Source organism: Jaculus jaculus, chromosome 3 (genome assembly GCF_020740685.1).
Source record: "Jaculus jaculus isolate mJacJac1 chromosome 3, mJacJac1.mat.Y.cur, whole genome shotgun sequence".
NCBI classification, from domain to species: Eukaryota; Metazoa; Chordata; class Mammalia; order Rodentia; family Dipodidae; genus Jaculus; species Jaculus jaculus.
This window is the reverse complement of record NC_059104.1, coordinates 160,187,316-160,199,528: the sequence shown is the minus strand read 5'-3', so window position 1 is coordinate 160,199,528 and position 12,213 is coordinate 160,187,316. Positions and strand designations below refer to the sequence as shown.

The 12,213-nt window shown below is 42.1% G+C and overlaps 1 protein-coding gene across 4 annotated transcripts in view; it reads left to right on the top strand.

Moving 5' to 3' along the window:
• Nucleotides 1–9,429, top strand: part of Ankrd42 (ankyrin repeat domain 42) — a 59,931-nt gene extending 50,502 nt beyond the window's left edge. For 2 of the 4 annotated variants that reach the window (XM_045145693.1, XM_045145691.1), the window contains 2 exons: nucleotides 3,667–3,811; nucleotides 9,325–9,429. In XM_045145693.1, the coding sequence (XP_045001628.1) occupies nucleotides 3,667–3,811; nucleotides 9,325–9,411 (232 nt within the window). In that variant the 3' untranslated portion in view covers nucleotides 9,412–9,429. The remainder of the gene's footprint in view (nucleotides 1–3,666; nucleotides 3,812–9,324) is intronic. The other 2 variants (XM_045145692.1, XM_045145694.1) reach the window with 2 other exon arrangements.
• Nucleotides 9,430–12,213: the final 2,784 nt, after the last annotated feature.

The window sequence follows — 12,213 nt, the reverse complement described above, 5'->3', positions numbered from 1 at the left end:
TTTCAAGGATCATTATAATTTTTGCATGTGTATTTGTATGGAGGGGTACATGTGGAGGTCAGAGAGCAATGCCAGGTATCATCCTCTGTTCTTGTCATCTTGTTTTCTGAGACTGAACCTAGAGCTCACCCGTTCAGCCAGGCAAGCTAGCTAGCAAGCCCCAGAGGTTGTTCTTTCTCCATCTCCCCAGCCAGTGCACACCACCATGCCCAGCTTCTGTGTGGATGCCAGGGATCCTAACCAGCCCTTTATTCTTGTGTGGAAGCACTTTACCCTCTGAGCCATCTCCTTAGCTCTCATTATAATTTTAACTGTCTATAATGGAACTTTAGTGGTCACAGAATAGTTTCTCACTGTGGAATAAAGTATTGATGTAAGGGACTGTTAAATAAGATTTATTTATTTGGTTTTTTTGAGGTAGGGTCTCATTCTAGCTCAGGCTGACCTAAAATTCATTATGTAGTCTCAGGGTGGCCTTGAACTCATGGTGATCCTCCTACCTCAGCCTCCCAAGTGCTGGGATTAAAGGTGTGCACCACCACATCCAGCCCAGATTTTTTAAAAATACTTTTAAGTCTAGAGAGATGGCTCAGCAGTTAGAGGTGTTTGCTAGCAGGGCTTGATGCCCTGGGTTCAATTCCCCAGTACCTACATAAAGCCAGATGCACAAAGTGGCGCATGGGTCTGGAGTTAGTTTGCAGTGGCAGGAGGTCCTGGTGGACCCATTCTTTCTCTTCCTCTCTCCCCCTTCTCTGTCTTGTACTCTGTGTGTGTCTTTCAAATAAATAAGTAAATAAATCAATAACTTATTTATTGTGGGGGATAGAGATAGGTATAAAGAGACAGCTGAGAGAGAGAGGAGAGAGAGAAAGAGAGAGAGAGAAGGGGGTAGCATGCTAGGGCCTCTTGACACTGCACATGAACTCCAGACTCAAGTGCCACTCTGTGCATCTGGCTTTATGTGGGTACTGGGGAATTGAACCAGAGCAGCAGTTTTTTGCAAGTGATCTCTCTAGCCACAGTTTTTTTTTTTTTTTTCCTAACAATCCATTCAGATCTTGTGTAAGGATGTAATTTTGTATCAGCTAGGAGGCAATGTTTCTTCTAAATTTCACTCAGTTAGCTATTCTTGAACCATTTGGTCTGGTCTCCACTTGATATTAAGTGTGCCTGAAAGCATCTTTTTTTTTAAGTCCAATTTCTGATCTTACATATAATTGTTTTAAAAAATAAACTGGATAAACATTGAGGGATGCTTTTTTTTGTTTTGTTTTTGGTTTTTCGAGTCAGGATTTCCAGACTGACCTGAAATTTACTATACTCTCAGGGAGGACTTGAACTCATGGTGATCTACCTACCTTTGCCTCCCAAGTGCTGGGATTAAAGGTGTGCGTCACCATGCCTAGCAAGGGATGCTCGTTTGATATGCTTTTTTTAATTCGTTAATTAAGTCAAACTCAGACTACAACAACAAAAAGCCTGTATTACTCTATTTTGAGGATAATTTCCCTCCTTTTTTCATACATATGTGTGTATGCATGTTTGTATGTCTGTAGGTATGTGTACATGTATCCAGAGGTCAATGTTGCTGGCTCCCTTAATCACTATCTTTTTCTCTCTCTTTATATCTATGTATGTATGTATGTATGTATGTATGTATGTATGTATGTATGTATGTATCTATCTATCTATCTATCTATCTATCTATCTATCTGTCAGTTATCTATCCATCCATCCATCCATCCATCCATCCCAGGCTGACCTGGAATTCACTATGTAGTCTCAGGATGACCTCAAACTCACAGTGATCCTCCTACCTCTACCATGCCTGGCTCTTTATTTATATTTCAAGGCAGCGTCTCACTATATCTAACTCAGGCTGACCTGGAACTTACTTTGTAGCCCCAGACTGGCCTCAAACCTATGGTAATCCTTCTACTTCACTTTCCTGAATGCTGGAATAAAAAACATGCACCACCATGTCTGCTAGTTTTCCTCACTTTTTTTCCCCTGAATATTTTATTTTTACTTATTTATTTGAGAGAGAGAGAGAGAGGGAGGGACGGAGGAGGAGAGAAAATGAGAATGGCTACACTAGGGCCTCTAGTCACTGCAAATGAACTCCAGATGCATGCACCACCTTGTGCGTTATGGTTAAAGGTGCTGTGTAAATAAATATCTTAAACCATTCAGCCATCTCCCCAGTTTTCTTTTTCTTTTTCTCCCTCCCCCCTCCCCCTGAGGTAGGGTTTCATTCTAGTCCAGGCTGACCTGGAATTTACTATATAGTCTCAAGGTGGCCTCAAACTCATGATGATTCTCCTACCTCTGCCTCCCAAGTGCTGAGATTAAAGGCATGCACCACCACAACTGGCATATATGTACTAATTTTTTAAAATTTTTATTAGAGAAAGAGAATGGGCATGCCAGGATCTCCAGCCACTGCAGATGTACTGCAGATATATGTGCCATCTTGTGCATCTGGCTTATTGGGTCCTGGGAACTCGAACCTGGGATCTTTGACTTTGCAGGCATGCGCCTTAACCATTAAGCCATCTCTTCAGCCTTATACATAAATTTTAAAAACAGAGTCTCACTCTAGCCCATTCTGGCCCCAAACTCATGGTGATCCTCCCATATGCTAGGGTTAAAGGCATGAACTGCCAAACCTGGTATGGTGGTTTGATTCAGATGTCCCCCTAAACTTAGGTGAACTTAGTTGTTTGCTAGGTCCCCAACTGATGGCAACTTGGGAATTAGAGCCTCCTGGAGGCCATGTATTGTTGGGGGCAGGCTTATGAGTGTTATAAACAGATTCCTGTTTGGCATACTCTCCTATTGCTGTTGTCCATCTGATGTTGGTCAGCTCATGCTATTGTTTTCCCCTGCCATCATGGAGCTTCCCCTCAAGTCTGTAAGCCAAAATAAACCTTTTTTTTCCATAAGCTGCTTGTGTTCAGATTTTTTGCCAGCAGTGTGAACCTGACTGCAACACTTAGCTATTTGTTAAAAATAATCTTACTACCTGGACATGGTGGCACACGCCTTTAATCCCAGCACTCGGGGCGGGGGGAGCAGAGGTAGGAGGATTGCCTTGAGTTCGAGGCCACCCTGAGAATAGAGTAAATTCCAGGTCAGCCTGGGCTAGACTGAGACCCTACCTCGAAAAACCAAAAAAAAAGTTTAGTTTTGTGTATCTTTGTGTATGAATAATTATATGGGTGTGCATGGAAGTCACAGGTCAACATTGAGTGTTTCTGATTGCTTTCCATCTTATTTTATTGAGTCAGGGTCTCTCAGTAAACCTACAACTCACCCATTTGGCTAGACTACCTAGCCATCAACTCCCAGAGACCTGCATGTTGTCACCTACCCAGTACTGAAACTGCAGGGGCACACTGCCATGCTCAGCATTTTAGGGGGCTTCTGGAATCTGGTCTATGTTTGCCTAGTAAACACTTCACCTGAGAGCATCTCCCCAGCCTTACTTTTCTCGGCTTTAACCTACTTAAACTTATCCCCAGTATTTAGATGACTAAAGATATGTAGTTGGCCTTACATGCCCAGTTGTTAAATAGATTTGCCTTCAGTATACTGTATAGATTATACTACTAGCGGAAATAATTGTTAGGTGACCTGGAACTGACTGAAAAACATTTCTTATAGAACCATCAAAGAGCTGCAGGGACAGCTGGGCTATGAACGACTGCGTAGAGAAAAGTTAGAGTGTCAATTGGACGAATACCGAGCAGAGGTAGATCAGCTCAGGGAGACCCTGGAGAACATGCAAGTTCCCAACTTCGTGGCTACGGTTGGTGTCCTCCACTTATTTTCTTTCTTTGTTTTGTTTTGTTTTTTCAAGGTAGGGTTTCGCTCTAGCCCAGGCTGACCTGGAATTCACTATGTAGTCTCACGGTGTCCTCAAACTCACAACAATCCTCCTACCTCTGCCTCCTGAGTGCTGGGATCGAAGGTGTGCAACATGACGCCCAGCTCTTATTTATTTTCTTAATAAAAGGGATATAAATGTGGCTAAGAGTATTAAGCTGTGAGTTGGGGCTATTTGTGTTTGAATTCTGTGTATAATCTTTTTGATTTGGTTAAGTCATTTAACCTAGTAATGCCTCAGTTATAAACTGTAGATAATTTATACTTTCTAGAGCTGATGTCAGGGTTAAAAGAACATCTCTACATCTACATCTGAAACTGATTGAATACACATTAAAATAGCAGCCTGATGCATGTGTTCAGTGTAACTTACTCTTGTACTATATAAGGAAATATATTGTCCAAGAGTAGAGCAGTCACTAAGAATGCTGAAGCAGCCAGAGAATGTATTTTACAATTCTTTTTTTTAATGTTTATTTTTTTGTTAGCATTTTCCATGATTATAAAAAAATCCTATGTTAATTCCCCCCCTCCCCCCACACTTTCCTCTTTGAAATTCCATTCTCCATCATATTACCTCCCCAACAATTCTTAATAACCAAGAGAAAGTGCTTGGAATGGAATCTAAGACATCTTTAGCCATTGTAAGAGTAGAAAAGAGGCAGAACAGAAATGTCATAGCATCCTTTAAAAAAATTATTTATTGGGCTGGAGAGATGGCTTAGAGGTTAAGACTTTTTCCTACAAAGCCAAAGGATCCCAGTTTGATTCTCCAGACCCATGTAAGCCAGATGCACAAGGGGGGTGCATGCATCTGGAGTTTGTTTGCAGTGGCTGGAGGCCCTGGCTTGCCCATTCTCTCTCTCTCTATCAAATAAATAAGTAAAATGCTTTTAAAATTATTTATTTGCAAGGAGAGAGAAGAAGAGAGGGAGAAAGAATGGGTGTGCCAGGGTCTGTTGGCACTGCAAATGAACTCCAGTTACATATGCCATTTGGTGTGTCTGGCTTTATGTGGGTACTGAGGAATTGAACATAGGCTTTCAGGCTTTGCAAGCCTAGTACTTTTAACTGCTGGGGCATCTCTTCAGCCCCATAGCATTCCGTCACTCAGGTTGTGGAGTAACACAAACTTCTAATATTTTATCTTATATATGTCATCTGACCTGTCTTCTTTTCACATGGAAAAATCAGATCTCAGAGGGGGCTAAATAACTTGTCTTAATTCATATAGGTAGTGTAATGGTGGGATCAGTACAAAACTAAAGTCTCATAAAGCGAATTCCAAGTCAGTCTGAGATAGATTGAGACCCTACCTTGAAAAACAAAACAAACAAACAAACAAAATCCCTAAAGTCTCTTACTTAGCTTTTGACTTCATACCCTTGGCTTGGCTTTTTTTCTTTTTTTTTTTTTAAAGCCAGAACTGCATATTTTGAATCATTTTTATTTTTATTTATTTATTTTTAGAGCGACAGACAGAAAGAGGGGGAGAGAGAGAGAGAGAGAGAGAGAGAGAGAGAGAGAGAATGGGCGCGCCAGGGCCTCCAGCCACTGCAAACGATCTCCAGACGTGTGCACCCCCTTGTGCATCTGGCTAACGTGGGTCCTGAGGGATCGAGCCTTGAACCGGGGTCCTTAGGCTTCACAGGCAAGCGCTTAACCACTAAGCCATCTCTCCAGCCCTTTTTTAAAAATTATTATTTTACTTATTTATTTGCAAGCAGACAGATACAGTGAAGAGAGAGATTGAAACAATGGGCATGCCAGAGCTTTTAGCCACTGCAAATAAACTTCAGATGCATGCACCACTTTGTGCCTCTGGCTTTATGTGGGTACTGAGGAATTAAACAAAGATTGTTAGGCTTTGCAGGCAAGGGCCTTAATGTTTGAGCCATCCCTCTAGCATTAGAGTGAAGTTATTAATTGAGAAATGCTTATCTTCTACACGGGACCTGAACACCTTACCTGTTGTTGCCACTGAAGAATAGAAAACATCTACACTGTAGACTACCTGTATCTATCACTAACACAGACTAGTTTTTCTATAAGGAAAGCTCTTAGAAGTAAGTGAAATTCAATATGATAAAAAAACTATTCATATAGCTATAACTTATCATTTATTTGTTTTCATTGGCTTTTTTTCTTATGTGACAGTTATGAATTTGGAATTGAGAATATAGCACTAGGAAAACAGAAAATGCTTACTTACAGTGACAAAAGAAGAAATGCATAGAAGCGAAAAAGGAAACTTACAGAACCATATACAAAGAACAAGTACAGAAAACAGTCAGATAAGGAGTCAGGGATCATCCTTTGATCTCTAGCAAATGCAGATTGCAGCAGGCAGACATTTCTGCCTTTTTAGGTGCTCAGTCACCTTAACTGCCTAACAAAGCTACCTGACTCCTTCTCACCCCCCCCCCCCCCGAGAAGTAACCCTAACTGCTATTAGGGAATGGGGTGATGACCATCCTATCTTCTTAAGTCTTAGTGGGCCACGGGATATGGAAGTTGGGACTGAACCCTGAAAGTTACATTGGTGGAGTGCAGGAAGATAGTCCTGGGAAAAAATTGTTGGGGAGAAAGAATTGAAGCAAGGAGTTAGGGGGGAAGTGGGTACATAGCAAACTGGAGGCCTTTGGGTTTCCATTCTTGTAGACTTTCAGGCCTTGGAGAGCAGTGGAGGGAATCCAGATACATTTGTTAGATTGTCACAGAACCATCTGAGTGTGAGCTGACTGTAAAAGGGCAGAGATAAAGTTAAAACAGCAATTGAGTATAACTTTCTCCACCATGAAAACCTGAGATCCATTCCCAGAACTGTTTATTTCCATGGCACAGTATTGGCTGACATGGTCTAAATCTGTTCCTATAGGTCTTGTAAAGCAGATGAGACATCAGCAGAGTTATCAGGAATAATACACACAACATTTAACCTTGATAGTGGCACAGATACCACCCTGGGCTGCTGTGAGGATACCTAAAGCCATGTGATTTTGTAATTTTTTTTGTATTTTGTAACTTCTTTTTAAAAAACACCCCCCCACCCCAGGCAGGGTTTCATTCTAGTCCAGGTTGACCTGGAATTCATGATGTAGTCTGAGGGTAGCCTCAAACTCATGGCAGTCTTCCTACCCCTGCCTCCGAAGTGCTGGGATTAAATACCCAGTTAAAAATTTTTACTTCTGGGCTGGAGAGATGGCTTAGCGGTTAAGCGCTTGCCTGTGAAGCCTAAGGACCCCGGTTCGAGGCTCGGTTCCCCAGGTCCCACGTTAGCCAGATGCACAAGGGGGCGCACGTGTCTGGAATTCGTTTGCAGAGGCTGGAAGCCCTGGCGCGCCCATTCTCTCTCTCTCTCCCTCTGTCTTTCTCTCTGTGTCTGTCGCTCTCAAATAAATAAATAAAATTAAAAAAAAAAAAACTTTAAAAAAAAAAAATTTTTACTTCTTTGTGAGCAGAGACAGACAGACAGACATACACAGACAGAATGAAAATGGATGTGACAGGGCCTCTAGCTCTTGCAGATGAACTCCAGATGCATATGTCACTGTGTGCTTTATGTTGGTACTGGGGAATCAAATCAGGGTCATTAGGCTTTATAAGCAAGCACCTTGACCGCTGAGAAATCTTTCCAGATCATGTAGCTTCCTTTTTTTTAATCATTGGAACCTTAGAATTAAGAAGGGAGATTCAGCTGTGTCATTTAAAGCCTTTTGGGGAGGTGGAGAGTGAACCAAGCTGCATACGATCTCTCCTTCCACCAAGCATTTAGTACTTGGTTTGAGGATATCTCATTTTTTTTTTCTATTTGGTTGAGTATTTGCTTTCCCTATAGTACTGAAAGTTTTAAATTTCTTAAGACCATCTAGCTCACCTTAGTAATAAGTTACTCATTGTCAGTAGTAGGTATTACTTTATGTTGGGCTCAATGCCAGGACATTACTTGTAGTAGAAGCTACTCTTGTATCACAAGTGAAGAGATCAAATGTCAATGAGTCTTTATGTATAGCTATGTCTTAACTACCTTAACCCCGGGGCCCATGCTTGACATCTCTTGTTACTAACATTCTATACCCCTCACCTTCACTTTCTTACTGTGCTTTAGGAGCTTGTATGACAGCAAGTCTGCAGCTGAGGGAAGAGGAGGGTATAGAGACATGGTTCTGTTTTTCCATGTTGTTTGATGGTGACAGCTTGCTTCCATGTTCACACACTACTTTATACTGAGTTAAGCTATCTAAGCTCAGTAGCAAAGGTATGCAGGAATACCTTAGTGAGTGTGGTGGTTTGATTCAGGTGTCCCCCATACACTTAGGTGTCCTGAATGCTAGGGCCCCAGCTGATAGGAATTTGGAAATTAACACATCCTGCAGTCAGTGTATTGTTGAGGGCGAGCTTATGGGTGTCATAACCAACTTCCTCTTGCCAGTGTTTGGCACGCTCTCCTGTTGCTGTTGTCCATCTGATGTTGGCCAAGGGGTGATGTCCACCCTCTCTGCTCATGCCATCATTTTCCCCTGCCATCATGGAGCTTCTCCTGAAGTCTATAAGCCAAAATAAACCTTTTTTCCTACGAGCTGCTCTTGGGTGATTTCTGCAGCAATGTGAATCTGACTACAACAGTGAGCACGACATATGCCTTGGTCTGTTCTTGTCAAGTCTGATCTGTCCTGCCTATGTAGGTGCAGAGCTGTAAGAATTACTCAACAGTGATTGACATCTAGTGTGTTCTAGCCCCTTCCCTAGCTCCTTCTCATAGCATTTATTTCTTCTGTTCTAGGTCATGAGAATACCAAGATAAGAAATACTTAGGAATAGTGAGGAATGGGCAAAGTGGAAAATGAGACAAGAATAGAAAAGGGATGTTGTACAAACTTGAAAATGGAGGAGTCAGGAAATGTAAATCCTAGCCCTATGGGGCTTGTAAAGATTCCATAAGAAGACAAATGAACACTTTCTAAATTTCAGTCATATGAAGTGATAGTCTTCAGACAGAAGCAGAAATAATAAGCTTTTCTCTTCAAGGAATCTCTCTCTCTCTCTCTCTCTTTTTTTTTTTTTTTGGTTTTTTGAGGTAGGGTCTCACTCTGGCTCAGGCTGACCTGGAATTCACTATGTAGTCTCAGGGTGGCCTCGAACTCATAGTGATCCTCCTACCTCTGCCTCCCGAGTGCTGGGATTAAAGGCGTGCGCCACCACGCCCAGCTTCAAGGAATCTCTTAAGTAGAGATTGTACTGAATGGTTTCAGGGTGTCTCCACATTGAAGCATGGACACTTCTGATTTGGAAATACATTTAGACAAAATACTAAGGGAAAATTAAACAGAACTGAAAATACTTTACGAAGCTCTTTTTCTCTTTGGGCAGTGTATAAAGATGAAAATGTATGCTAGCATAAAGATTATATCTGACGCTTTTTTCTTTTGTTTATAGGAAGACAACACATGTGAGTCTAGCAAAGAGAAGAAGAGAGTGAAAAAAAAAGTGGCTACTGGGGGAGTGTTTGTGAGAAGGTACTGATCAGTGAAATGACCTTAAATAAACATGTGTTTTTCTTACATTTCAAAACTGATGTGTATGTAGAACTTTATAAATTCTTCTCAGAATTACTTTGATAATGCCACTCTTCCAATTCTTGTTTTAAACTTTGACAATTTCCATACACATAGACATCCCACTGCCATCTTCCTTTTTCCCTCTCCTGAATCCCCTTCTACCACTTCCTGCCCACTAGTTTCTCCTATACTCTGATGTCATTATTTCCCCCTCCTATTATTGCAGGTCTTGAGTAGACAGTGTCAGCCCCACTCTTCCAAATCTGAAGGTTGAAATATTATATCAAAAGGACATTCTTCCTTAAAAAAAAAATTATTTGAGAGAGAGGAAGAGGAGGAGAGAGAGAGACAGACAGACAGACAGACAGACAGACAGACAATGGGCACACCAGGGCCTCCAGCCACTGCAAACGAACTCCAGACGCATGCACCCCCTAGCACTTGGGAGGCAGAGGTAGGAGGATTGCAGTGAGTTTGAGGCCACCCTGAGACTACATAGTGAATTCCAGGTCAGCCTGGACTAGAGTTAGACCCAATCTTAAAAAAAAAAAAATTAAGAACTAAGCCGGGTGTGGTGGCGCAAACCTTTAATCCCAGCACTTGGGAGGCAGAGGTAGGTGGATCACCATGAGTTTGAGGCCACCCTGAGACTACATAGTGAGTTCTGGGTCAGCCTGGACTAGAGTGCGACGCTACCTTGAAAAAAAAAAAAAATTGAATCTTTTGCACTTTCTAGAAAGCACCATTTACTTCCATTGGGCTTAGTGATTTCAGGGCTCTTTCTTACTATCACTAGTGTGCATATGGTTCCTAAATTTTTGTGTTTTTCCTGGTGTTGTGCATACCTATAATTCTAGCACTCAGGAAGCTGAGGCAGAAAGACCATGAATTTAAGGGCAGCCTGGCCTACATAATGAGACTTTTGTCACCAAACATCACACTACCATGCAAAATTAATTAATTAATTTATTTTGGTTTTTCAAGGTAGGGTTTCACTCTAGCCTGGGCTGAACCGGAATTACCTATTTTTTTTTTTTAATTTATTTTTGGTTTTTCAAGGTAGGGTCTTGCTCTAGCCCACTTTTTATTAAAAAGAACCTAGGGGGCTGGGAAGATGGCTTAGCTGTCAAAAGCAGTCCTGGAAAACTTCATGGGGACTGGCAGCTTTCCTTAGCAGCCATCTTGTGGTCCCGGCATCTCCACTGGGTCTCCCCTGCAACCCACGGTTCATCCTCATGACCTGCACTGACCTGCACTGCAAGGCATCTCTTAGGCCAACATTCCAAATCCTTCCACATTCTTGAAAATCAGCTCCAAAAGGCCAAAGCCAGAGTCAGGTATCTAGCAGCAATACCACTCCTCAGTACCACTTTACTGTTGCAGTCAGGTTCACATTGCTGGTAGAAATCACCCAAGAGAAGCTTGTGGGGGAAAAAAAGGTTTATTTTGGCTTACAGGCTCGAGGGGAAGCTCCATGATGGCAGGGAAAATGACATGAGTAGAGGGTGGACAACACCCCCTTGCCAACATAAGGTGGACCATAGCAACAGGAGAGTGTGCCAAACACTGGCAAGGGGAAGCTGGCTAAAACATCCATAAGCCCGCCCCCAACAATACACTGCCTGCTGGAGGTATTAATTCCCAAATCTCCGTCAGCTGGGAATCTAGCATTCAGAACAACCTAAGTGTATGGAGGACACCTAAATCAAACCACCACAGCATGGCTATTCTTATCTACTCTCCACCTACCTGCCTTTAAAAAATATATATTTATTTATTTGAGAGAGAGAGAAATAGGAAAGAGGGAGAGAAAAAGAGAGAGAGAATGGGCATGCCAGGGCTCCAGCTACTGCAAATGAACTCCAGATGCATGCGCTACCTTGTGCATCTGGCATATGTGGGTCCTGGAGAATTAAACTGGGATCCTTTGACTTTGCAAGCAAACATCTTAACCCCTCCCTAAGCCATCTCTCCAGCAGCCCCCCCCCCCTTTTTTTTCTTTGAGATACAAGGTTTTTCTCTGTAGCCAAGACTAGCCTCTGACTTAGTTCTACCCCTGTTCCTGAGTGGTAAATGTGCTGGCTTGCCAAGCCTGTCAACCCAGGTTTGATTTCCCCAGTACCCACACAAAGCCAGATGCACAATATACCAAATGTTTCTGGGGTGCACTTGCAGCAGCAAGAGGCCCAGGAGTGGCCATACACATACCACATACTTTCTCTCATAAAAAAATTGAAGAGTAAATCTTTTGGGAGTGGAGAGATGGCTTAGCAGTTAAGGCACTTGCCTGTGAAGCCTAAGGACCCAGGTCTGATTCTCCAGTACCCATGTAAGCCAGCTGCACAAGGTGGAGCATGCTCTAAAGTTCATTTGCAGTGGCTGGAAACCCTGGCATGCACATTCTTTCTCTTTCTCAAATAATAAATAAAATATTTAAAAAACATAAATCTTTTGAAGTTTTTAGAACTTTCTAGCCCTAATACTTTTTTTTTTTTTTTTTGATTTTTCGAGGTAGTTTCTTGTTCTAGCTAAGCTGACGTGGAATTCACTATATAGTCTCAAGGTGGCTTTGAACTCATGGCGATCTTTCTACCTCTGCCTACTGAGTACTGATTAAAGGTGTGCATCACCACACACGGCATGGTGGTAACATCTTGATGTTGACAGAATTGGAGATCTAAGATGAAATTTATGTAACAGCCAAACAATAAATTTCTAAACTTCCCTATTTTTTTTTTTTGGTGGGGGAGGAGGGCATTGCTCTGGG